The 26,669-nt window shown below is 32.7% G+C and overlaps 4 protein-coding genes across 5 annotated transcripts; 1 reads left to right on the top strand and 3 right to left on the bottom strand.

The window, feature by feature from the left end:
• The first annotated feature begins 739 nt into the window (after positions 1-739).
• Positions 740-2,018, top strand: LOC131661344 (stearoyl-[acyl-carrier-protein] 9-desaturase 6, chloroplastic-like). Its single transcript, XM_058930857.1, has 2 exons — positions 740-1,285; positions 1,369-2,018. Exons 1-2 carry the CDS (start codon positions 743-745, stop codon positions 1,924-1,926), a joined length of 1,101 nt encoding a protein of 366 aa, XP_058786840.1. The 5' UTR covers positions 740-742; the 3' UTR covers positions 1,927-2,018.
• Positions 2,019-3,632: 1,614 nt separating this feature from the next.
• LOC131661340 (alcohol dehydrogenase 1) lies at positions 3,633-6,464 on the bottom strand. 2 transcript variants are annotated; one of them, XM_058930853.1, is made up of 10 exons: positions 6,275-6,459; positions 6,047-6,183; positions 5,524-5,570; positions 5,065-5,390; positions 4,888-4,970; positions 4,699-4,774; positions 4,532-4,593; positions 4,312-4,407; positions 4,053-4,214; positions 3,633-3,930 (listed from the first exon to the last, which is right to left on the bottom strand). In XM_058930853.1, the coding sequence occupies exons 1-10, from the start codon at positions 6,309-6,311 to the stop codon at positions 3,814-3,816; spliced, it is 1,143 nt and encodes a 380-aa protein (XP_058786836.1). In that variant the 5' UTR covers positions 6,312-6,459; the 3' UTR covers positions 3,633-3,813. The 2 variants fall into 2 exon arrangements, with proteins under 2 accessions (XP_058786836.1, XP_058786835.1); XM_058930852.1 differs by having other exon boundaries at positions 4,532-4,774; positions 6,275-6,464.
• A 6,885-nt stretch (positions 6,465-13,349) lies between these two features.
• Positions 13,350-15,814, bottom strand: LOC131661342 (alcohol dehydrogenase 1-like). Its single transcript, XM_058930855.1, has 10 exons — positions 15,658-15,814; positions 15,425-15,561; positions 15,216-15,262; positions 14,788-15,113; positions 14,613-14,695; positions 14,420-14,495; positions 14,267-14,328; positions 14,042-14,137; positions 13,783-13,944; positions 13,350-13,665 (listed from the first exon to the last, which is right to left on the bottom strand). The coding sequence occupies exons 1-10, from the start codon at positions 15,692-15,694 to the stop codon at positions 13,549-13,551; spliced, it is 1,143 nt and encodes a 380-aa protein (XP_058786838.1). The 5' UTR covers positions 15,695-15,814; the 3' UTR covers positions 13,350-13,548.
• A 4,385-nt stretch (positions 15,815-20,199) lies between these two features.
• Positions 20,200-22,792, bottom strand: LOC131661341 (alcohol dehydrogenase 1-like). The gene is made up of 10 exons (XM_058930854.1): positions 22,484-22,792; positions 22,262-22,398; positions 22,049-22,095; positions 21,630-21,955; positions 21,455-21,537; positions 21,263-21,338; positions 21,096-21,157; positions 20,880-20,975; positions 20,624-20,785; positions 20,200-20,516 (listed from the first exon to the last, which is right to left on the bottom strand). The coding sequence occupies exons 1-10, from the start codon at positions 22,521-22,523 to the stop codon at positions 20,400-20,402; spliced, it is 1,146 nt and encodes a 381-aa protein (XP_058786837.1). The 5' UTR covers positions 22,524-22,792; the 3' UTR covers positions 20,200-20,399.
• Between the last annotated feature and the right edge of the window lie 3,877 nt (positions 22,793-26,669).

Below are 26,669 nucleotides of genomic sequence, written 5' to 3' on the forward strand. Positions count from 1 at the left end.
GTTTTTCTGATTCAGATTGGGGAGCTTGCCCCGATACACGCAGATCTACCTCTGGTTTTTGCTATTTCCTTGGTGCATCACTTATTAGCTGGAAGAGCAAAAAACAACATGTGGTGTCCAGATCTTCCTCTGAGGCCGAGTATCGTGCCCTTGCTCAAGCCACGTGTGAAGGAGTTTGGTTGCTCACTATTCTTCATGATCTTCACATCAAGCATTCAGCACCCATTATTCTTTACTGTGATAACAAATCTGCTATGCATATAGCTGCCAACCCTGTGTTTCATGAGCGTACAAAACATATCGAACTCGACTGCCATGTTGTGCGTGAAAAGGTCCTAGCAGGTGTTGTCCATCTCATGCCTGTCACGTCTAAAGAGCAAGTGGCGGACATTTTTACCAAGTCTCTTCAACCTGGTCCTTTCAATACTTTGCAATCCAAGCTTGGAATGCTTGACATTCATTCCAGCTTGAGGGGGGCTGTGAATGATAATGAGCTATGCAATAATAATGATGTGTAACTTTTCTGTTTTTTCTCTTCCTATAATAACTAACTTCAAAGTTAGTTAGAAGCAGTTAAGACAAGTTAGTTAGGACCTAACTAACTAGATTAACTATATATAGTTGTTCTCTCCTTTGTAAAGAGATTAAGATTGAGAATTACTTTTTCACATACAACTTCTCTTGTTCAAAGCTTTTTCTCTCTTTTGGTTATGGAGTTTTCTATCATTGTTGTATGTTCACAATGTGCACTCAAATAAGAGCACCACGTACATGGACTCCATCACAATGCTATCTAAAAGCCCCATCCAAAACAGTCTCAGAATCCAAAAAGACACACTCACTGTCTCCTGAGAAGAAAGAAATTTTCAAAACATTAGAAGGTTGGGTATCAGAAAGTGTGCTGCCACTAGCCAAACCCGTGGAGGAATGCTGGCAGCCACATGACTTGTTGCCAAACTCAACTTTACCCTCAGACGAGTTCATCGATCAAGTGAAGGAGCTAAGGGATCGAACGGCTGAGCTTCCTGACGATTATCTGGCAGTTTTGGTGGGTGACATGGTCACCGAGGAAGCATTGCCTACTTACCAGTCATGGTTAAACGGGTTGGAAGGGGTTGGAGACGACGTTGGTGCAAGCAACAATCCATGGACTATATGGATACGATCTTGGACTGCTGAGGAGAATAGACATGGAGATTTACTCAAGACCTATCTCTATTTATCGGGTCGGGTTGATATGCACATGGTTGAGAAAACTATCCAATACTTGATTGGAGCTGGCATGGTGATGATGCATGCATTTTATGCATTTACAGAGATGATATATGTTTATTAAAATCTTGAATTAATTGAATGTTTACTGTGTAGGATATAGGAACAGGAAGCAATCCATACAAGACCTTCGTGTACGCGTCCTTCCAAGAGCGAGCCACTTTTCTGTCAGACGGGAGTATGGCTCGGTTAGCTAAGGAGAGAGGTGATCCAGTGCTTGCGCAGATATGTGGCACAATTGCTGCGGATGAGAAGCGCCACGAGATTGCATATGAAAGGATTGTGGAGAAGCTTTTAGAAGTCGACCCCACAGAGACAATGACAGCCATATCAGAAATAATGAGTAACAATATAACAATGCCGGGGCACTTGATGCATGATGGACAGGACCCGCATCTCTTTAGTCATTTCTCCGCGGTGGCACAACGTATTGGCGTGTATACAGTTAGTGACTACGTTGAGAGTTTGGAGTTTTTGATTGGACGGTGGAGATTGGAGAAGCTAGAGGGCTTGACAAGCGAGGGAAGGCGGGCACAAGAGCTTGTGTGTGGGTACGCACCCAAGATTAGGAGGCTACAGGAGCGTGCTGACGAGCGAGTGAGAAAGATGAAGCCCAAGTTCAGTTGGCTCTTCAATAAAGAGATGTCCTTGTGAAAGTGAACAAAAGTTTCAAAAGAAGTTCTATGAAAAAACAATGACTGTATTTTAAAATCTCTCCCTACCCTAGTGTTTGCTTATCCTGTACTTCTTAGAATAATTAATAAATAAAAATTGTAGCAAAATTTATGAGGACTGTTGCCCAACAATATGCATTGAGAAAGTGTGTGCTAGATGATGCATACAAGAAATAGAGGACAAGTAGATCATGCAGATCCAATTAGATACACATAGTTGAATTCTGTTAAAGCCTTGGCTATTCTAATGAGGTGTTATGGTCCAAATACTTGATGGTATATCCAAAAACTGTTGGAATGCTGCAAAACGAATTGTTATTGCTTCACTGACAGGTAAGTTCAACTTCCAATAGTGCAGCACTTTCAAGGAAGTTGCAAAACTGAAAAAAATGTGTTTCTAGTGAAGCACTGGCCACAAGGTTGAAAGTGAAACTGAGTTGAATGAAATTATCATATCCGCAGTGAGACCATAGAATCATAGTTTCCTTTAGAATTAATGGGACATTTATAAGGTGGCAACAATAGCTGTAAGTGAAATGTCGAACAAGATTGGAAATTTCAACTCCTTGGCTCTTGTAAACAATTAAGCCACCATCCCATTGGTCACACCTGGTGTAAGGAGTGAGTATTAATATGGGTGACTACTCAGTGAGTGGCCTTGGAAGGCAAGCAAGGTCAGACTGAACCTGCTTGCTTTCCAGCCAATATCTCTAACCACAAAGCCCTGAGTTAATACAGTTCAATAGAGAACACCAGAGCTGACATAACGAAGTTCATTTCAAAAAAATAAAATAAAAAAGTTGATAGAGTATAATGAATTGTGAGAATTCCTTTTTATGGACAAAACAACCATTGAGCAATATAACAACATCAAGTGGATTGCTCACAAAATTCTCAAAATAAATGTGAATGTTTTCTTGAACATGATTTTTAGTACTGTATTGGAGTAAGTTTCTTGAGCATTAATGACTCTGCTTATAGTTGTAGCTAATTGTAAAATTAATACAAGCCACATTAAACCATTGAAGATGTAAAAATTGTCTCCAAGAGTGTAGTCTGTGTTGGTGATCCCATCATGACAATTGGCCCACATTTAATTTTGAGAGCTTCACCTCTAGTGTGATGAATGAGTGATTCAAACAGATGGTAAGAGAAAGCATAAAGAATGACAAAGTCATGTAGCTCTTTGATCTTCCCACATGTGCAGGTCTTTGCAACATGTGCCTTATCCTGCTGAATCTTTTTCATGTAAAATGTAAGGCTTAATAGCTAAAAAGTAAACTTTCAGTGATAGCAACTATACATTTTGCAGCAGAAAAAGAAATTAAGCCCCAAACTCTACTAGCACCCTCATGGGAAAGATCATGTAGCTTGAAGAGTGAACATGATATGGTTCAGGGGCTAACATGATATGTTAGAAGAGAATGTGGTTTTGAGGGGCCTTTTAACAAACAGATGGTGGGAATCACAGAAGAAAGTGATAATCATGAAACAAAATATAACTTACAGTATAGTTAGAAGTGTCCATATCAACTTGTCCCAAAAATGCAGGGATTTGCATCATACTCAGTAGATTTGTAAAAATGTCACAAGAGAAATCAAATGGGATAACAGACAGTTTACCCATTTTCCTCACCTTATATTAAAATTATTTAAAATACCACACCATCAACAACAACAAAACCACAAAATCTAACTTATAATATAGTATTATAATATCCCAGCAGCACAATTCTTTACGTACAAAATTAACAAATCCTCACAAACTCAATAATCCAAAGAGGATTATTTATGAAATTTATTTTCACACAACTAGAGAGTGACCTCAGTCCCCCAGTAGGGACTATTACATATTTGTTTTAGAGTTTTACTCCTCCATATTGATGATACATCTGATGGACTCTCCTTTCAGCATGTAATCAAAAGCTTTGTTAATCTCTGAAAATGGTATTCTGTGTGTAATGAAATTCTCCAGTTCCAGCTCCTGCAATATTTCATGAACATCACATTAACAACACAAATTAACAACACAAATAACATATCATTCTGCAATATTAGTTTATCCGCCTAAAGCATTTGCATAATCCAACATGTATAGAAGCTTACTCCTTTCATGTACTTCTCTACAACATTAGGAAGATCGGTGCGGGGTTTGTAGTTTCCATAGAAGGTACCCTTAAGTGTCCTTTCATTCAAGAAGTTCATAGGATGAGTTTTGAATGCATCATCTTTACTTGGCACTCCAACTAGTACAGCAAGACCCCAACCCTAATAAGAAGAACAAATCAAGGTTCAGCTTTAGCCTTAGTAAGATTTATAATTTCTTTAGCAACAAATAAGAGTAAAAGAATTTCATTTTGCATACATCATGGACACATTCAAAAGCTGAGATCATGGCCTGGATGCTACCGGTACATTCAATAGCTCGATCTACACCTCCATTTGTCATTTCGGCAATTACCTGCAAACCTCACATCACATCTCAATCTCTTTGTATGAAAAAAACCAACAACATTTTAATTCATAGCATCATACTCAAAATTATAATACAAAACAGAAATATAACAAATTATCAATGAACTAACCTGTTGCACAGGTTTGTCATGCTCTTTTGGGTTTACAAACTCATTAACCCCAAACTTCTTAGCTGCCAACAAGAAAAGAATAAGAAACACCATCATGAAAAGAACATTCATTGAAATTATGTTGATCCAAAACTTCAAGGATTTAGGAGACAAAGAAAGCATTGTACCTAATTCAAATCGGCTGGAAACTAAATCAACTCCAATGATTCTTGATGCACCAGAGATCCTTGCCCCTTCAGCAGCCTAAATTTTTGTTTAAAGAGAAGTGCAGAAGTTAGTATTAGGTCATTTCATTTCCAATCATAACTGCAGCGCGCGCACACACACATACAGACAAAGGTATAAGAGTAACATACAGCAAGGCCAACAGCTCCAAGTCCAAAGATAGCAACTGAAGAGCCAGGTTTTGGTTTTGCAACATTGATGGTAGCACCAAGACCTACACAAGCGTCAATGCAAATTGAATTAGGAAATCACAGACTAAGCCTAGTTATATACTAATATCTCAAGTTAGAGATCTTCTATATACATACCTGTGCATATTCCACAGCTGAGAATACAAACTTTGTCAAGTGGTGCATCAGGGTTGATCTTTGCAACACATCCAGCATGTACCACAGTGTACTCGCTAAATGTAGAGGTACCAACGAAATGGTGTACAGGTTGTCCCTTAATAGAGAATCTAGATTTGTTGTCATTGAGCATGACACCTCTGTCAGTGTTGATCCTAAGAAGATCACACATGTTGCTTTCCTCTGACTTACAATGTGGACATTCCCCACACTCCCCTGTGAATACTGGCAGAGCATGATCCCCTGGTTTAAGATGTGTCACACCCTCACCTACACTCTCCACAATCCTGATTAACATCATCCCAACATTACATATAAATTACTAATACATTATATAATCAAATGGTTCAATCAATAATATATAAGGCAAATATTTATATTAGGTGATTGAAGTTTGAATATTGAGAAGAGAAACAATACCCTCCAGCTTCATGACCAAATATTCGAGGAAACAAAGGAGTCTGACCCTGAAACAAGGGAAACCAAGAAAACAAAGTTAAGTTACTGCATGTTCAACACAACAATGAAACTTTGAAGGGGAAAAACAGCATTAGAATATCTTATAACAGGTTAAATCTGAGAATAATTTAACAGTTCATGTTAAACAAATGAATTTGTGTTAGATACTAAACATCTCATTCTGTTATGTAATATACTCAAACTACATTAGAAGAGCAAATTCTCTAATATGAATTTACTTTTATTACCAAAGTAGTTTTTCCTTGAACACTATTTTGGGGTTTTCAAATAGATCTGGAACTAAAAAAAGTGTAATTGAATGCAAAATTTTCTTGTAATTTATAATTAGGTCCTTAAGCTAATATTAAAGTCCCTAAACTACTAAAGAGTTTATAACTAGTCCCTGAATTTAGAGATCCAATTGAAAATTATTTAGAAGTTGAGAAATTCCATTAAAAAAATTTAATTCAGGGAGATTTATTACCTTAGCTTCCCAGAAGTAAACATCAGTGTGGCAAAGGGAGGTGAAGAGTATCTTGAGACGAACTTCTCCGGCCTGTGGAGGCGCCACCTCTACTTCTTCCATCACCAGAGGCTTCCCAGCCTCCCATGCAACCGCAGCTGCAATTACAATACATATTTTCAAAACACAATCAACGGAGCAAGCGATGATTAAAATATAGTAGGAAGCAAAATGAAGGAGATGGTTTACCTCTACAATTGATAACCTGACCAACAGTGTTCGACATGATTAACTGACGACGATGATGAAATCAATAGACTACGATCGTAATTAATTAAAGTAAGTGAGATGAGAATATAGAATATTAGAATGTATGAGTGAGTAGTTTGGTTTGGTTTGATTTGATTTATGCTACTATATTTGTATGTGGAAATATCAACGCGTCAGTGATCTCTCTATTTATAGTAATGGAAAAGGAAGCAAAGTACTACTACTAATGTGTTTTAATAAATAATGAAAATAGAATACCGCTTTGGTTTTGTTTTGTCGGTAATCGCTGTCGCTGTTGGTTTATTGACAGGTATCCCTTTTGTTTTTGACATACCACACTAGGTAGCCGCCAACTGTACCTGGTTTTACAATGGGGGTTTTATTTGTATTTTCCCACCAAAACTTTAAAGTTTATCTATAAAATACATTAACGCTTTAACGGTTAGCATCTCCTCTATTTTTTATTTCGTTTTTTAAATACATAGTTGATGGATTAACTAATTGGACGTTTAATATGGGCAAGTGACTTTTTCTCCGTCATGCAGAAATTATAGTTTTTACTTGCAACTAGATTGCCGACATATTAAAAATAATTTTTTTTAATAGTTGATATTTAATTTTTTATTTACATATAAATAGCGATATAAATAATTGCTATTAGTTTTATGTATAATAACTAAGAATGGGTAATAGCACTTAAATTTTAAATTTATAAAATTTTAAAAGAAATTTTCTTTCTCTTTTATGAGTATTTATTCTTTTTTTTTTAATTTATCTTTTACTTGGTTGTTTTAAAATTTAATGGATTAGAAATTGAGAAAGTGTAACGGCTACTATTTGATCTGTTATAAGTTTAAAAATTTTAAAATTTGAGTTGTTTATATTATTAAGGGAATTTAATTAAAAAATTAGGTAATAAAGTTAATTGAAGTTACAAAATAAATAATAATAAATATAATAATTAGATAGACAAATATAAATAAATAAGTAAATAAATTGTGATAAATACAATAATAATTATCATTAATTTTATGTATAATAACTTAATCATAAATAATAATAATAAAAAGAATATATCTTTATAAGTTTTTATTTTATTAATTTATAAAGAAAATCCAAATTACTTTTATAAGTTTTTAAATTTTAAATGTCAAAATGTAATACATTTGTCTTAGTTGAAAATATTTTGTTTTTGGATGGATTGTTTTAATTGAATGTTGTTAAATCTAATAGGTTAGATTTAGAGAAAGTGTAATAGTCCCTTGCTGTTTCTTATTTATTTAAAAAAGTTTAAGAATTTTATGGGTTACATTATATCATGGATATATACACAAACAACAAAACAACACAAACACTCATTCAAATAATATAATTGTTTGTAAAACTAGTAGAATACTCGTATGTTCGTACAGGTACAGGTATGATACGCGCACGTTTGTTTTTAAAATATGATAAAATAATTTTTTTAAAAGAGATAATAAATTGGTGCCTACAATTCTTTCAATGTATAAAAGTATTTGAATAAATTATATATATATATATATATATATATATATATATATATATATATATATATATATATATATATATATATATATATATATATATATATATATATATATATATATATATATATATATATATATATATAATTTTAATTTTGGAATTGTTGCAAAAAATATTTAAACCAATAGTAAAGTTGTTCTATTATTATTCAATATTTTGATTAGTAACTTCATGTTCCCGTTATTATTATATATTTTATTAGTAATTTCATATTGATCAGTAATTTCATGTCTCTGTTATTATTAAATATTTTGATCAGTAACTTCATATTCTCGTTAATATTGAATATTTTGCACAATAACTTCATGTTTCCGTTAATATTCAATATTTTGATCAATAATTTAATATTTCCGTAAATACTCAATATTTTGATAAATAACTTCATGTTCCCATTAGTATTCAATATTTTGATTAGTAACTTCATGTTATCATTAATATTCAATAGTTTGATTAATAACTTCGTGTTCCTGTTAATATTCAATATTTTAATTAATAATTTCATGTTCTCGTTAATATTCAACAGTTTTATCAATAACTTCATGTTATAGGAATATTGGAACAATAGTTTGGTATGGTTACTAATGCGTTCACATGGTACTGGCGTATTACCCGTGCGTTTACACGGGAAATAGTGTGTTACGCATATTTGTTTTCAAATATATAATTAAAAATGAAATAAATAATTAAAAAATAACACATTTTTCTCGTGTTTGGATTAATACATTATTTTTTACTTTTTTTTCTTTAATTGTCCAAAAAATGTAATAGCCCGTGCGTTCGCACGGATTTTGGTATGATTACCAATGCATTTGCACTTGTATTAGTATGGTACGCGTATTTGTTCCCAAAATATAATTAAAAAAATGATTTTTTTTAAAAGAGATAATAAAATCAGTGCCTATAATTCTTTTAATATATAAAAGTATTTAAATTAATAATATATATATATATATATATATATTATTTTTTTTTTGTAATTATTGTCAAAAATATTTAAACCAATAGTAAAATTGTTCGATTTGTCCATGAGAAGAGGGCATTTTCAACTTCCTTTTTTTATCAATACGTTTTGACTTCACCGTCATCATGACTTTTCCTCGAAGGTCGTGTCTGCAAGCATGCAGCCACTTCCCTATTATCTAGCTCCAACTTCCTAGGATAAAACATGGCTCACACTCAACAACTTCCTCAATCAGCCCACAACTATCTGGCACATGTTCGTCGCGTGTCCACGATCGTTCTAACTTCTTCTCTCGGAAAACACTTTGAATCTTAGGAGTATAAATACCTCCAACATGATTTTCATTTTCCTTTTACGCTCTCTTTTGACCTAACAACTCTAAGCTTCAAACTCAATTGTTCCTCTTCCCTTTGCTATTTTTCCAGAATTTCCATCTTTCATCAATGGCTTATTCACCTCATCCTTCAGATTAAACTAAACATTCAGATTTTATTCCTCTGGTTGCTAAACTGGGCAAACCCTATGTCCATAACAAATGTTCACAAGTTTTGGTTTTTTCCTCAGATAAGCATACAAAGCTTTTCATAATAAACATAACAAATAAGATAATCAAGGTCCAGAGATCTCAAGGTAACAAGGCTCCTAATACTAAGTCCAAGAGGTCCAAAATGCCAAGGGATAGTAACCATAGTCCAAATAGAGTTTTAAGTCTTTTAATGTTCAAGTTGATTATTAATGTCTTAAGAACAAAATAAAAGTCTAATTGGAAAAAAGGAAAGTACAATCATAACATAAATAATTTTGGAGACAACATAAGGGTGCCCCATATCTAAGGCCAATCATAACATAAATAAATTTTAAAACAGACCAAATTCAAATTTGAAATAATCCGGAAATACAATTTTCCATATCATTCAACAACAATCTAGAAATACATTTTTGGATGCAATGTTCGTTTTTTCAGACAAAAACCATATTATAGCAAGTAATAAGTAAGGAAATACATGTACATTACCTTAAATTCCAACTTCTTTTGATTTGAAAAAATAGAGAAATGTTGTTTTGAATTTGAAAAATGATTGAGTGAGGATGGAGGTTTTGGTAGGGTTTGAAGAAAAATTGATGGTATGATCATGAGTGAAGCAAACATGCAAGGTGGGGTTTTATGAATTTCCCACTTGACAATTCCTGAAATAAACTTTCGAAATATTCATTGAGTTGTGAATTACACAAATTTATTGTAAAGGGATTCAAAAATATCTAACATAGAGATTTTGAATATGCAACTAGTCACTAAAATTAGTATGGTAATAAAGGTGTTTCATATATCTATGTTCGGTTAGCACAATACACTAGCAATTTTCTAATAACAAGTTAAAATCAAATTAAAATAGTATAACTTGTTCATGACGCTACACTTTTTTCTTCTTGAAGTTTAATGTTTGTTACTAATTTCATTGATAATGAAAATTGTTAAATGTAATTCAAATTCAAGTCACGTAAAAAGTTGTAATTTCATTTGAGTTTCATTTTGAGTTCACTTATTGTTTATTAACTGAATTATGGTATTGTAAATACAATTAATGAGTAATAAACTTTGTTATAATATGTTGTTATTCAATTTCTCTCTCTCTCTCTCTCTCTCTCTATATATATATATATATATATATATATATATATATATATATATATATATATATATATATCATCAGCATATTTCTTCTTCTTTTTCTTTTGTATAAATCGAGTCTTAAAATCTAACATCTGGTATCCAAAGTCCCAATCGTCAATCTAAATGGAAACACGAGTGTACGGGGGTGTATGGTTGATTTCCTTCCTTATATTCACATTGAATTGAAGATCGAAATTGAAGAGATTCACAATCTTTATTCTCAGGGTTAGGGCAAACACGAGTGTTGGTGAGATTTGAGCGTTTTGTATAAGAGCGAAGATGAATGGTGGCTTGAATACGAAGCTCCAAGTATTCTACATAATGAATTGGAATTGGTGATCGATTCAGATGCATGTGTTTTTTGGTGCTTAAGATGTGCTTGAGCTCATCAATGATGGCAACATGTCGGTTGTAGAAAATGCAACGGCAGCTAAAATAAATGTGCAACGTGAAACGAGAAAGAAAGATCAAGAAACATTATTCTACATTCACCAATGTGTGGACACGAAGGTGTTTCAGAAGATTGCCGCTTCAACGACGGCGAGGGAAGCATGGTCCAAGAAGGTTTTATAATCCTAATATAAAACCATCAAAACAAACACACCAGCACATAAGAGAAAAACACAACACAACATTTTGAGACAAGAAAATTGCTTTTTTGCGATAGATGAGTGTCATAAATTTATCAGTTTGAACTATAAATTCAGTGTGTTATGCTTATCGGTTAGTTAATTATATCTATATCATTAGCTAAATAGTTTTATCTCAATTATTTGTTTGGGTATATCCACGCTTTGTAGATGAGTAGTTTGGAGTGAGTGTGTTTTTTATCTTTATTGTTTAATGGTGAAGTTTGTTATCTCTTTGTGTAACATGGAAAAGTTTTGTATTGAAAAGTTTTACTAGATTAGATCATGTGATTTTTATTCTTTCACTTTGAAGAAAGTTTTCCATGTCAAAAATTTGATGTCATTGCTATTTAATTTTTTTCTTATTACTATTATATTTTGGAATTAGGTTTATTATTTATTTACTTAAATTGCACATGTTTGAACAAATATTATGCTTTTAAGATACCGGTTATTTGATTAATTTCTAATAAAGTGGTATTAGAGTTTTGTTCGGCTGATTTGTATGCATTTTAAATGGAGAATAATAAAAATTTGATAAGTATAAGCTCAACTCTGTTAATTATATACTCTAAAAGATTCTCGTAAAAGACATGCATGTTATACATTCTAAAATATAAGAGGGTTACCGATATTGCACCGTCATGACTCCACAAATGCAGTCGCTATTTCCGCTATCGCTATAGCGACAACCTAACTCCATACACATCCTAAAATACAGCAGGATAAATGGTTTGGACACCACATCTTTACAGTAAGGGGGTGTTTGCTTCATTGATTTAAATAGGGTTCTCGGGAATGTGAGGATGAGAATCACATGGGAATATTTGTTTGAAGTTTTAAGAAATTATTTCTAGGTACTTTTTATTCCTTGGAATAAAATTTACTCATGAAAGCTTAAGATTTATTCTCATGTTAATAGGTGTGAATCTTATATTCGCATGAGAATAAAAAGTAATCACCTCTAACTATCCTATATTATTTTAATATTTTTTTTTGTTTTTAAAATTTTAAAACTATAACTAAAATAAAATTTTAAAATATTTCTAGGAAACTAGATAAGTTGCCAAACAAATTGATTGGAACTATTTTTCCAACAATAACATTCATAGGATAGTAAATTTAATCCATCAACCAAACACACCCTAAATATTAAAACCTTAGGTACATTTCAATAATTTCACATTTATAAATTACTCAACATCTATTTTTTCATTTGAAAAAAAGGGATTTGCATATACAATGTGAAATATTTTTACACTGTCAACCAATCACAACCATGTATTCAATTAAAACATAATTTTAATTTAAAAAAACTAATATGACATGACAAATGTAAAGATTTTGATTGATTGTATGTGTAAAATTAGTTTAGACTTTGAGTCAGGACGGATCCAGAAAATTACCATAGTGGAGTCAATATATATTATATTATATATATATATATATATATATATATATATATATATATATATATATATATATATATATATATATATATATATATATATAAATATGTAACATTAAATAAATATAAAATGTAATAAGAAATAAATATATGATTGAATTTTCAAAAATATGAATATACATCATAATTCTTCTTTATTTAATATTCTGCTTTGAGGGGATGGAGAGACTGAATTGATTTATAATCCTATTCTTATGTTTTATCAACAGACTATAGAGAGGTGGAGAGATTAAGTTAATTGAAATTGGAACTATAATATAAATTATCAATGGGGAATGCATTTATTTTATAATTAAATAATCACAAAAAAAACTAAACAAATATTTAGAGAATCACCTTTAGAATTTATTAAGTGTGGTGTGGGGCATCATTATACACTAGTCTATTCAGATTTATATTGAGGTAGTGTGGGCCAATGAAAATTTATTAACTAATTTTTATTATATTTAACATATAAATGTGTGATATATATAATTAAGAAAAAAAATTCAAAACATGGTGGGGGCACAAGCCTACACACCCTTCCATGTGTGTTTGACTATGTTGTCATTATACTATCTTTAAACTCTTTTCATTTATGTAAAACTCCTATTGACGCTTGTATGTAAATAATATCTCTTTTAAGTTGTTTCTATGTCAAATGTGATTGTGTTCCTACTCACGCTTGAATATTGACAATATGTTTAGTGATCATGTGTGGTGGTTTAGTGATATGTCAAACCCTTGTATAAAAAATTCTTGACAATAGTGGTCACACATCAACAACTTTAAGCTATTTATTTTGATACTTAGAGATCAAAGATTTCAATAACAAACAGGATTACTTAGTAAAACTTCACCAATCCTCACAAACTCAATAACCCAAACAGGATTATTTATTATTATTAAGTTTATTATTATAAAACTAGAAAGTGCTCAGTCCCCCAGTAGGGACTATTACATTAATTTTATAGAGTTTTACTCCTCCATATTGATGATACATCTGATAGACTCCCCTTTGAGCATATAATCAAAAGCTTTGTTAATCTCTGAAAATGGTATTCTGTGAGTAATGAATTTCTCCAGTTCCAGCTCCTGCAATTAATGTCACATAACATAGTATTAGCAACATAAATAACATATAAAAAATAATGCAATGTTAAAATTAATTTCTCCTAAAAGCATTGCAGAATTCAATATATAGAAGCTTACTCCTTTCATGTACTTCTCAACAACATTAGGAAGATCAGTGCGAGGTTTGTAATTTCCGTAGAAGGTCCCCTTAAGAGTCCTCTCAGTCAAGAAATTCAAAGGATGAGTTTTGAAGGCATCATCTTTGTTTGGAACTCCAACTAGTACAGCAACACCCCAACCCTAATAAGAAGAACAAATCAAGGTTCGGCTTTAGCCTTTGTAGGATTTATACTTTCTTAAGCAACAAGTAAGAGTAAATGAATTTTATTTTGCATACATCATGGACACATTCAAATGCGGAGATCATAGCTTGGATGCTACCAGTACATTCAACGGCACGATCCACGCCCCCATTGGTCATTTCAGCAATTACCTGCAAGCCAATTTTCACATCTCAGTACCTTTTGTGTAAAAAAACAAACAACATTTAAAGGCATAGCATCATACTAAAAAGTTATAACAGAAAACAGAAATATATTTACTAAATTGTTAATGAACTAACTTCTTGCACAGGTTTGTCGTGATCTTTTGGGTTTATGAAATCAGTTACCCCAAACTTCTTAGCTGCCAACAAAGAAAAGAAAAAGAAATGCCATCAAAAAAATTATGTTGATCCAAATCTTCAAGGATTTCAGAAAAGTTAAAAACATTGTACCTAATTCAAATCGGCTAGAAACTAAATCAACTCCAATGATTCTTGATGCACCAGAGATCCTTGCCCCTTCAGCAGCCTATATCATGGTTTAAAGAGAAGATCAGCAGAGGTTAATAATATTAGCTCATTTCATTTCCAATCATAACTGCAACACACACGCACACATGCAGACAAAGGTATAAGAGCAACATACAGCAAGGCCAACAGCTCCAAGTCCAAAGATCGCGACTGCAGAGCCAGGTTTTGGTTTTGCAACATTCACAGTAGCACCAAAACCTACAAGAGTATATGCAAATTAAACTGAGAAACCACAGACTAAGCCCAATTATATATTAATATCTCAAGTTAGGGATCTTGTATATACATACCAGTGCAAATTCCACAACTGAGTATGCAAACTTTGTCAAGTGGTGCATCAGGGTTGATCTTTGCAACACATCCAGCATGAACCACAGTGTACTCGCTGAATGTCGAAGTACCGAGGAAATGGTGGATGGGCTGTCCCTTGATAGTAAATCTAGATTTGTTGTCATTGATCATGACACCTCTGTCAGTGTTGATTCTCAGAAGATCACACAGGTTGCTCTCCTCTGAATTACAATGTGGACAATCCCCACACTCCCCTGTGAACACAGGCAGTGCTTGATCTCCTGGTTTCAGATGAGTCACACCCTCACCTACACTCTCCACAATCCTGATCAACATCATCCCAACAATGATCAATAACATTTATTCACATTACATACTAAATTACTAATACATTAGATAACCAAATGATCAATCAATAGAAAAATACCCTCCAGCTTCATGACCAAATATACGAGGAAACAATGGAGTCTGACCCTGAAACAAGGGAAAAAGTGTAAGAATTTATAATTGAGTCTTGAGTTTAGGCATCCAAATACAAATTATTCAAAAGTTTACAGATCTAATTAAAATAATCTAAAAGTTTAGGATTCGGTTAAAAAAAGTTAATTGGTTGATCTATTAGTCATTATGAATTACCTTAGCTTCCCAGAAGTAAACATCAGTATGGCAAAGGGAGGTGAAGAGTATCTTGAGACGAACTTCACCGGCCTGCGGTGGCGCCACCTCTACTTCTTCAATCACCAGTGGCTTCCCAGCCTCCCATGCAATCGCAGCTGCAAGTATAGTATAACAAAAAATTTCAAAACACAATAAATAAACCGATGATCAAAATATTGTAGGAAAAAAATGAATAGAACATAGTTTGAAACCTCTGCACTTGATGACTTGATCAACAGTGTTAGACATGAGTAACAGATAATCTAGGGACAAGAATGAGATGTATGATTGAGTTGTCTGTTTTGTTATCTTAGCTGTGTGGTACCAACGACTTGTCACTGATGTCTATTTATAGTAGTGGTAGGGGGAAAGGAAAGAGAGGTTAAGACGGAAAGATATTTTCTAAATAAACATAGTACTACTGCTACTGCACTTTAATAAATCAATAAAATACAATAAGTTTTGATTTGGTGGGTCACCAGTGTCTATCGTTTTAACTTTTCTATTTTTTTTTTTTTTTACCAAAACTAATAGATAATTCTAAAATATGTTATTGGTATATATAGGACATTTATTGCATATTATCTCTATGTAATAAATTTTAGCAAACAAATTACTACCATACATATCAAACAGTCCTTATATACACTTTTTCATTTTAAGACATGAGCAGATTTTTAAGGACATATTTGTATTGATTAAAAACTTTACATATATATTTAAAAAATATTGATTTTACTATTATCTTATTACCAAATAGTCTTTATATACACTTTTTCATTTTAAGACATGTGAAAATTTTTAAGGACATATTTGTATTTGATTAAAAACTTTACATATATATTTAAAAATTATTGGTTATACTATTAAAAACTTTACATATTTAATTGTTATTGATCAATTAGTTAAATTTAACTTTTTTATATCTTTAAAATAAAAATAAGAACGATTATAACATATTAATGTTAATATGTTAATGAATATAAATATTATAGATAATATAAATATTTTTCATTAAAGAATTAGTTAAGTTAAAACTTTTTAATATCGTAGAAATAAAAATTATAAAAAAAAATGTAAGGACATAGTATGTGAAATTATGAGTTCGAATCCAAATTATCATATTTTTACCTCTGACAAATGTTAAATTGGGCATGGGTTTGACCACTGAGTAAATATACAATAAATTGAATAAATATTTTACTTAGTTTATTTTTCTTTTGAAAATGAATCTTAATAGTTGAAAGTGACATAGGTGTAAAGAATGACAATACCACTATTTGTAATTAACCATTAAAATTTAGCTATTTCATATTTTTTAAATAAAAATTGGAATAATTATAATTCACTATTAATCATAATTTTTTATAAAAATCATGCACGTGAATAATTCATTTACTAAAAAACTACTTAAAATAAATATTTGATTTTAAATTTCTAACATAAAAAAAGAACAATAATTTTTTTGCACATTTCTAACATATATTATATAGGCTGATGAACCTGTCATAGGGAAATTCCCTTCTGCTTTGGTACCTGAAACTCCAAAAAATTGCGAATTCTGAAACCCTAATTTCGAAAACTGATGAAGTAAGGAAACTATGGGTTGATGTGTTGAATGACAATTGGAACCATGTAAAAGGAAGATCAATGCAGTATATCGCCCCAAAGCTAGTTAATGGTGAAGTTGAGGTTGAAATTGTTGTTGAGGACATTGCATATGAAGTCAATTTTTGATCATCATCACTAGTGATGTGTGTTACGGAAGGTGACATGAGTATGCACTCTGTGAAAAACTTCATGATAAAGAGATGGAACTTCGTTCAACTACATGACATATACTATTGATGATTACTTAGATATGAGCTTGTTCCACATCCTTAATGATGTCTTCCTTGTATTCACTTATATCAAAAGACATTGTATCCTTGTCAATTCTTTCATCAAAGAATCACAAGATTTTTCAAACTTTAATAAACTTTGAATATATAATCTTTCAAGTAGTCATGTCTATGATTACGTTATGCACTCTTGATAGTATTTACCAACTATCATCAATACATGATATTTTTGTCATTTTAGTACATTTATCATATACAAAATATATTCTATATTCTTGATAGTTTCAACAAACTATCATCATGACACTTTTGTCATTCATTTTGTCATATACATACCTATTAAGTCATTATTCATTTGCCAACCTTTTTAGTTTGAGGTTTTACTTTCGCTTAAATATATCCAAAATATATTTAATGCATTAAACATTTATAGCAATGGACAACCTTATTCATACAAATTTTTCATGACTAACTTTATTTCATTAAGTGAGTTTAAACATGTAATTCAGAAACTCCATATAAATATAACACCATAGAATTTATTTCTATTCTTTTAAAACAAACAATTTTCTTGCATAACAAACATATGCATAACAAATTTAATGTGATCAATTTATGTCTCATATTTATCAATGTTCTATGGTATATCCAAATAAAAATCACAATACAAAATAAACAATGAATTCTCATAATATCTTCTATAACTTTTCTCCATAAATATTTGTCAACTTACAATAATCTAAAACATACCCAAATTAATTTTAATATCAAGATGAACAAGAAATGATATTTTCACATTATGATAGACATATAATATGAAATAAATCATTTTAAATTTAATAAATTCTTGCACAAACTAAAATATAATTTAAACATGTCCTTGATATTTTAAACATTTTATCTACATCATTTTTTTTTACCAATACATGCATCATAAAATCAAATTCATGGTTTTTTATTTTTTATTTTTACAAAATCATTTCATCTAGAAATAATGCATTAAAAATAAATTACTTACACCAAACAATAATATGTAACATGTAATTTATATTCAAGTTTATGCTATAAACCAAATATATTCATAATAATTCAAACTCAAATACTTCAATAGTTTATAAATCATGCACATACAAATTTAATTCCGCATGTTAAATTTAACATAAATAAATATAAATCATATATTTATGACATATTTATTTAATACAATTATGTACCTTTCATCCTAGTTATGAATAAGGAAGCATGGATGTTCATTTCTCTATCGAAGTTGCAGGCACAAATAAATCACAAAAATTGTAAATTGAAATCACATCAATTCTAAAAAATTATATGACTTAATTGTGTATCTTTCACAATCGTTGAAAGTTGTAATCATCTTTTTTAAAGTTGCATACTTTAATATTAATTATAAATAAAGTATGGATCAATATCAAAAAATCAAAATAAAAAATCGAACCTAAAGATTGTTAAATCTTGTGTTGGGGGTGTGCTGCAAAACATGGACAGGAAGAAGATGAAACTGGTACGATGAAAATTGCACAAAATAAATTCCAAAACGTGTGTTTACACTAAGCTTTACGTTCGATTCGCCCTCACCAATTTAGGCAATTGGATGCAAATGGGTTAACTTGCCAATCCCCTTTCAGGATACTTTGGAAACCTTAACATGGATCGCACATTCACGTTAAGCATATCGACCAACGATATTTTACCGAATAAATCAATCAAGATTCGAACCTGTTACCTTTAAGTTAATATCAAAAGCCTCAGCCACTACACCCATAAACGTTAACAATTGTAAAGATTCATATTTTGAAGATTCTCCATAAACGTTAACAATTGTAAAGATTCATATTTTGAAAATTCTCCAACAAATCAGACTCTGATACCACTGTTGGGGAAGTCAAGGAAGCGAGGTCCAGAAGTGTCAATGGACCAACATTCATAGTTATAACAGACATTGATATCACATGTCCACTCAAAACCTTAAGGTAATGGGGATATGTGTTACCTCTCTTATAAACTTAACATTTTCTCCATTCCGATGTGAAACTTTACCACTTTCACACTTGAAATTCAATTACTATTTACATTTTGTTGTTTGTCTATATATTATATGTATAATAACCTTAATCTTGTAGAAGTAAAAACAATCCATGTAATGAAGAGTTGTGATTTTCGTTTGGCTCAAATTATACTGCATTTACATTTTCCCACAAACAATATTGTATATCCAAATAGTAAGAAGTCCATGAGATCTATTAAGTGTGATTGCAGGTTGTTAAATACTCCCTCCGTCTTAAATTATAAGACATTTTGAAGAAAAATTTATCCTAAATTATAAATCACTTTACAATTCCAATATAACATTAATATAATTTTTTCAAATATATCATCTATCGTTTACTATTCTTTGTTTTTCGTACTCTTTTAATTTCATTGATTTTAATTTCATTTTTCAATGTAATTATTTAAGGATATTTTTGTAAAGTTATCCATTATTTTACTTTTTCATAAAATAATAATTAATTTTTTAATTTGTGTGAAATGTCTAAAACGGATTATAATTTGAGAGAGATGTAGTATAAAGGAAGGATCTAGCAAGGTTTTTGTGTATAGTTTGTTAGAGACTTTAGAGGGTATGTATATTTAACTTGTATAAGAAGAAAATCTCAGTTGAAGATAAAACACTAGAAGAATATGGATTGTTTCCTCTTTAGCTGCTTCTTGCACTAATTTCATTACACTTTGGACTCCTGAAGTTCAACCTGCAGCTGCAGTTGTTTAATGTTACATTACAATTACATGTTCATTTTTCTCATAGTAAATATCATCTTTGAGTAGTAAAGTTTCTTTCTAATTCTTATTGTTTGTTTGGACTATTTAACAATTTTCCTTCAACATAGAATTCAATTAACATAGAACAACAAAATCAAAGTCTAATTTATATTGGAATATCCCAGCACAACATCACAATTCTTTACATAAAAACTTCACAAATCCTCACAAACTCAATAATCCAAAAGGGATTACTTAGGAAATTTATTTTTGCCAAACTATAGAGAGTGAGCTCAGTCCCCCAGTAGGGACTATTACAACATTGTTTTAGAGGTTTACTCATCCATTTTGATGATACATCTGATGGACTCCCCTTTCAGCATGTAATCAAAAGCTTTGTTAATCTCTGAAAATGGTATTCTGTGAGTAATGAACTTCTCCAGTTCCAGCTCCTGCAGTAAGTATTCACACATTAACAATACATAAACAACACAACATATCATAATGTAATGATAATTTCTACTTAAAACACTGCCGAATTCAATATATAGAAGCTTACTCCTTTCATGTACTTCTCTACAACATTAGGAAGATCAGTGCGGGGTTTGTAGTTTCCGTAGAAGGTACCCTTCAGAGTCCTTTCATTCAAGAAATTCATAGGGTGAGTTTTGAATGCATCATCTTTGCTTGGTACTCCAACAAGTACAGCAACACCCCAACCCTAATAAGAACAGATCATGGTTCAGCTTTAGTCTTAGTAAGATTAATAGTTTCTTTAGCAACAAGTAAGAGTAAATGAAATTTATTTTGCATACATCATGGACACATTCAAATGCTGAGATCATGGCCTGGATGCTACCGGTACATTCAACCGCTCGATCTACACCTCCATTTGTCATTTCAGCAATTACCTGCAAACCAATTTTTACACCCCAATTACTTTCTATAATAAATAAACATTTTAATCCTTTGCATCATACTAAAAGATTATAACAGAAAAGAGAAATGTAATAAATTATCAATGATCTAACCTGTTGCACAGGTTTGTCATGCTCTTTTGGGTTTACAAATTCATTTACCCCAAACTTCTTAGCTGCCAACAAGAAAAGAATGAGAAATGCCATCAACAAAAGAACATTCATTGAATTTTAGTTGATCCAAATCTTTAATGTTTTCAGATAAGTTATAAGCAATGTACCTAATTCAAATCGGCTGGAGACTAAATCAACTCCAATGATTCTTGATGCGCCAGAAATCCTTGCCCCTTCAGCAGCCTACATTATGATTTAAAGACAAGACCAGAAGTTAATATTGGCTCATTTCATTTCCAATCATAACTGCAACAATCACACACAAATTCAGTCAAGGTATTTTAAGAGTAATAACATACAGCAAGGCCAACGGCACCAAGCCCAAAGATAGCAACAGAAGAGCCAGGTTTTGGCTTTGCAACATTCACAGTAGCACCAAGACCTAAAGCATATAATGCAAATTGAATTAGGAAATCACAGACTAAGCCTAGTTATATATTAATATCTCAAGTTAGGGATCTTGTATATACATACCAGTGCATATTCCACAACTGAGAATGCAAACTTTGTCAAGTGGTGCTTCAGGGTTGATCTTTGCAACACATCCAGCATGTACCACGGTGTATTCACTAAATGTAGAAGTACCGACGAAATGATGTACAGGTTGTCCCTTAATAGAGAATCTAGATTTGTTGTCATTGAGCATGACACCTCTGTCAGTGTTGATCCTAAGAAGATCACACATGTTGCTCTCCTCAGACTTACAATGTGGACATTCCCCACACTCCCCTGTGAATACTGGCAAAGCATGATCCCCTGGTTTTAGATGTGTCACACCCTCACCTACGCTCTCCACAATCCTGATCAACACCATCCCAACAATAATCAATAATACATAAGGCAAATATTTATAACAGGTGATTGAAGTTTGAATATTGAGAAGAGAAGCATACCCTCCTGCTTCATGACCAAAAATACGAGGAAACAATGGAGTCTGACCCTGAAACAAGGGGAAAACAAGAAAACCATGTAAAGCTATTGCAATCCATCACAACAGGAAGAAACAAAACACCCTATTTTCATAAACAACCAAATCAGAACAGTGAACAGAGATCTAAACATAGGTGGTGGAAGGTTAATGTCTAATAAAGTTCATTATAGTATACCTTAGCTTCCCAAAAGTAAACATCAGTGTGGCAAAGGGAGGTGAAGAGGATCTTGAGACGGACTTCACCGGCCTGTGGCGGCGCCACCTCTACTTCTTCAATCACCAACGGCTTCCCAGCCTCCCATGCAACAGCAGCTACAATTATAACACAATGGAGCGATCATTAAGAAACAAAATGAAAATGAGCAAAACATAATTTGAAAATAGAAGAGATGGTTACCTCTGCACTTGATGACCTGACCATCAGTGTTCTTCGACATGATTAACAGATGATTGTTGAATCAACAGACAACGATCGTGTTCGAATATATGATGAATTGTTTTCTCTGCTTAGCTATGTATGTATGTGTGGAATGAAGTGCTTGTGAGTGAGCTATATTTATAATGGCAGTAGAATGGTAAAGGAAAGTAAACAGGGACAAAGTTTGTCTAAATAGAATACCGCTTTTGGTTTGTTTCTATTCCAAGCGGCGCGGCGCCATTTGGCTTTGACTTACCGGACCAGACACCAACTTCAGTTGATGGTTTTCGAATCTCCTTTCTTTTTATATATTTCGTGTCTACAGAGATTAAGATAATTATATTGTAGATTTGATGGTGAAAAAATGAAGTGATGAATGAATCTAGAAGAAAATACAAAGCACACATATTCTCATCAAAATTTTCACATGTTTTTAAGATATTTTACTTTTCTATTACTACTATTTTTTTCATCTATTCTTGTTACCTTTTGAGTGTGACAGCATCATTTTTCTTTAAGTTCTTTCTCCTAGTGGGAAGTGTGGGCAATCAAGTAGTTTGTTTGTACTCTTCCAAGAAAAGTTGTTTATTGATATTAATGTGTGGATTCCCTAAAATTCAATAGAATGAACTGGATTATGTTATATTTAAATATGATAGAATAAAATAAAATGTTACGGAATATTCTCTCATCTTTTAAATTTTTGAAAAAACAATGCATTGTTAATATATTGTCAATTAATGAAATGAAAGACATGTATTTCACTGAAACACATTTTTAATTTTAACATACTCATATGGTATGACAATTATAATAATTTTGATTTGTTAGAGAAATTAAAAAAATAAAGTCACCCACTTAAGTTCTGCTAGGGTTTCTCTAGAGTATGTCTGAATTGCCTCTGGTGCCGCTTTTGGCACCACCTCCAGCAACACTAAAGCGTGTGGAGACAATCCTGTCCAATATGGAGTTGTTGACTAATCAAACTAGTTAAAATGTGGTCAACAGTTCGTACAGGAATATTACAACTAGAGAGGATGATACTATGATACAAGATAAGAAAAAATACGATACTAATTGAATCAAGATGAATCGTGGGACGCTGAATTTGAGGGAATGTTGGACGGGATCAAAGTCAAAAAATGTCAAATCGCAGGATATGATTGTCCATAAATAATTCTTTCCAAATATAAGGAGACAAGAATTCACAGACCATGGCGGCGGGGAGTCATTGTTAAGTTGTCCAAGCTATATCCTTTGCGTTAGCAACCAAGTGCGACACACTAGACACCGTGAAAACTCCGTTAGAAGTTAGATTCCAATGAAAATCATCCTTTTCCAAAAGGTCCGGCACCATCCCTTGAAGAAGCTCTTTCAAGTCCCTAAGCTCCTCACTAATAACCGTGACCGTTGTAGAAGGATTGGAGGTGGGAGCCATCGGAACCGAAGAGTTCAAAACATCCACACCGAAAATGTCTTCCAATTTCCACGTGATTTCACCATTATTAACAATAAAGAGATCACTCACCACACTAAGATTGTTGGTTGTTCGCTCGAACAAATGAGGGAGGACAACACGGAGTGGTTGTTCATCCAACCAACAACTATGCCAAAAGAGGATGTGATTACCTTTCTTAAAGTCGCATCTAATCCAATCGGCGAAACCTTCACCCAAATCGTCCTCTTTGATATCGTTAAGAACAATGTCTCTCCACCAACGAGAGTCATCCCTATTTAAAAGGTCCTTGCTAGAAGCTAACACTTTTAATTTTGGATTGTGATACCTCAAAAGTAAGAATCTACTCCATATTGCCTTATCTTCCTTTAGAATTCTCCACTTCCATTTGAGAAGTAGAGATTTGTTCATTTCTCCCACATCTCTAATGCCTAACCCTCCTTTCTCTTTTGGTTTGCAAACATTCTCCCACTTAACCCAATGTATGCATCTTGATTTTACATTCCCGCACCACAAAAAGTTACTAAGTAGGCTTCTAATAACTTGAATGATTTTGCTTGGAGCCTTATAGAAGGATAGGGTAAAGATAGGAATAGCATTTAGAACGGATCCAATCAAAGTAACCCGCCCGCCTATTGAGATATTTCTTCCCTTCCAATTTGTGAGTCTAGCTTTGATGTTGTCAATCACTTCTTGCCACACCTTCTTCTTACCCGCGCCCTCACCCACCCAAACACCGAGGAATTTAAACGGGAAGCTACTTTTTTTACAAGCAAGGAATGATGTCGCCGATTTTACAAACCAATCTCCAATGTGAGTGCCGTAGAAGTTACTTTTGTGAAAGTTGATCTTCAAACCGGAAACCAATTCAAAGCCTCTTAACAACACTTTTAAACTCCAAAGATTATCATATGTGGGTTCTCCTAAAATGATTGTATCGTCCGCAAATTGGAGAATGTCCACATAGTCGTTAGCACCATACTTGAAAGGTTTGAAATCACCCATCTCCACGGACATCTTAGTTAAAGCGGTTAAACCTTCCATAGCTAGAACAAACAAGAAAGGTGACATGGGGTCGCCTTGTCGAAGACCTCTTTGAACCTTGAACTCCCTAGTTGCACTACCATTCACCAAGACGGACATGTAATTAGTAAATATGCAAGTCTCCATCCATTTCATCCATCTTTTACCAAATCTCATTTTCTCCAATATCCACCTTAAATAATTCCAAGAAATTGAGTCGTAAGCCTTTTCGAAATCCACTTTCAATAATAAGCACCCTTTCTTCTTCCTCTTTGCCCAATCAAGAATCTCATTCACCATTAAAACTCCATCCATCATGCTTCTTCCCGACACAAAAGCGGTTTGATTGTTAGAGACCAACTTGTCCACTACCCTTCTCATCCTAGCCGCTAGAATCTTTGCGATGATCTTGTATATGCTCCCCACTAGACAAATTGGTCGGTACTCAAACAAGTCTTGCGGGTTCTTCTTTTTAGGAATAAGGGCAAGAAATGAGGAAGTAATAGATTTCACAAGGGTACCTTTGTGATAGAAATCGTTGCAACACCTCATGACATCTTGTTTAATGATAGACCAAAATCTTTTGAAAAACTCCAAAGAGAAGCCGTCCGGCCCCGGACTCTTGTTGCCATCACACAACCATAATGCTTCCTTGACTTCATCTTCTTCAAACGGTTTCTCAAGATCCGATGCTTCTTCCAAAGATAAATTGTTGAAATTTATACCACTAAGCTCCGGCCTTAAGAGACAATCTTCTTTAAAGAAATTGTCGAAGTGCTTGTACGTGAATTCTTTTATTTCTTCAACTCCTTCTAATCTACCCGCCTTAGACTCAATGGAACAAATAGCGTTCCTTCTTCTTCTATCTCTTAAGGAGTTATGGAAAAAACGAGTGTTGTCGTCGCCTTCGGAAAGCCATAGTTGTCTCGACTTTAGCCTAAGAATGCCTTCTCTCTTGTTAATGTTTTCCCAAAAGGCCTCCGTGTCATACCCCAATTTTTGACCTAAGATACCACCTCATATCATTGCATATGCATCATTTGCATCTCTAACAAATTGCATAGCTTGTGTTTGTTACTTGTGACTCAACAGGATTTAATCAGGAAATCACTCATCAGTACAAGTAACAATCAATTAGGGTTTTGTTCTCCCTTCATCTCAAAAGAACCATCTTCATCAACAATCAACATTTGGTCCTCAGAGATTCACTTCAACAAGCTCAACAGCTTTGAATCGACTGAATTAGGGTTTTGCCTGAAGATAGCATACTCCTGACTTTTGCTCAGAATTTGACCTAATGGCTTGGGACATGATATCAAGACCTCAAGTGCATCATTTTGACCTAATCCATTGGCTCATAACATCTCCTACACAAAGATTGATCAGACAAATCCTCAGATCAGGGTTTTGAACTATCAGGGACTGAAATCAGGGATCACATTTGGGAAACCCAAAAAATCCCCAGGGAGTCAATCAAAGGTTTCAATCATCCTCAAATAATCCCTATGACAATATCCCATGGAAATTGCATCTCAATTCAAGGTCCACAGTCATCAATTTCATCAGGTCGACAATTAGGGTTTTTGACCTAATTCACTGAATAACTGACTTTTTAATCAGGACATGGTGCCACAACTCAAACCATGGCTCAATATCCTCTAATGCTTCAATATGATCCATTCATAC

This window comes from Vicia villosa, linkage group LG3 (assembly GCF_029867415.1).
Source record: "Vicia villosa cultivar HV-30 ecotype Madison, WI linkage group LG3, Vvil1.0, whole genome shotgun sequence".
Taxonomy (NCBI): domain Eukaryota; kingdom Viridiplantae; phylum Streptophyta; class Magnoliopsida; order Fabales; family Fabaceae; genus Vicia; species Vicia villosa.

Excerpts from the sequence above, each read along its gene's own strand:
- LOC131661344 (XM_058930857.1), top strand. The coding sequence starts at position 743 with ATGTGCACTCAAATAAGAGCACCACGTACATGGACTCCATCACAATGC. Across the intron at positions 1,286-1,368 it reads ACTTGATTGGAGCTGGCATG|GATATAGGAACAGGAAGCAA; the intron begins GTGATGATGCAT and ends TTTACTGTGTAG.
- LOC131661340 (XM_058930852.1), bottom strand. The coding sequence starts at position 6,311 with ATGTCGAACACTGTTGGTCAGGTTATCAATTGTAGAG. Across the intron at positions 6,184-6,274 it reads TCAGGTTATCAATTGTAGAG|CTGCGGTTGCATGGGAGGCT; the intron begins GTAAACCATCTC and ends TTGTAATTGCAG. Across the intron at positions 4,215-4,311 it reads CTTTTGAATGTGTCCATGAT|GGTTGGGGTCTTGCTGTACT; the intron begins GTATGCAAAATG and ends TCTTCTTATTAG.
- LOC131661342 (XM_058930855.1), bottom strand. The coding sequence starts at position 15,694 with ATGTCTAACACTGTTGATCAAGTCATCAAGTGCAGAG. Across the intron at positions 15,562-15,657 it reads TCAAGTCATCAAGTGCAGAG|CTGCGATTGCATGGGAGGCT; the intron begins GTTTCAAACTAT and ends CTATACTTGCAG. Across the intron at positions 13,666-13,782 it reads TTGAGAAGTACATGAAAGGA|GAGCTGGAACTGGAGAAATT; the intron begins GTAAGCTTCTAT and ends CATTAATTGCAG.
- LOC131661341 (XM_058930854.1), bottom strand. The coding sequence starts at position 22,523 with ATGTCGAAGAACACTGATGGTCAGGTCATCAAGTGCAGAG. Across the intron at positions 21,538-21,629 it reads CAGTTGTGGAATATGCACTG|GTCTTGGTGCTACTGTGAAT; the intron begins GTATGTATATAC and ends TATATGCTTTAG. Across the intron at positions 20,786-20,879 it reads CATTTGAATGTGTCCATGAT|GGTTGGGGTGTTGCTGTACT; the intron begins GTATGCAAAATA and ends TGTTCTTATTAG.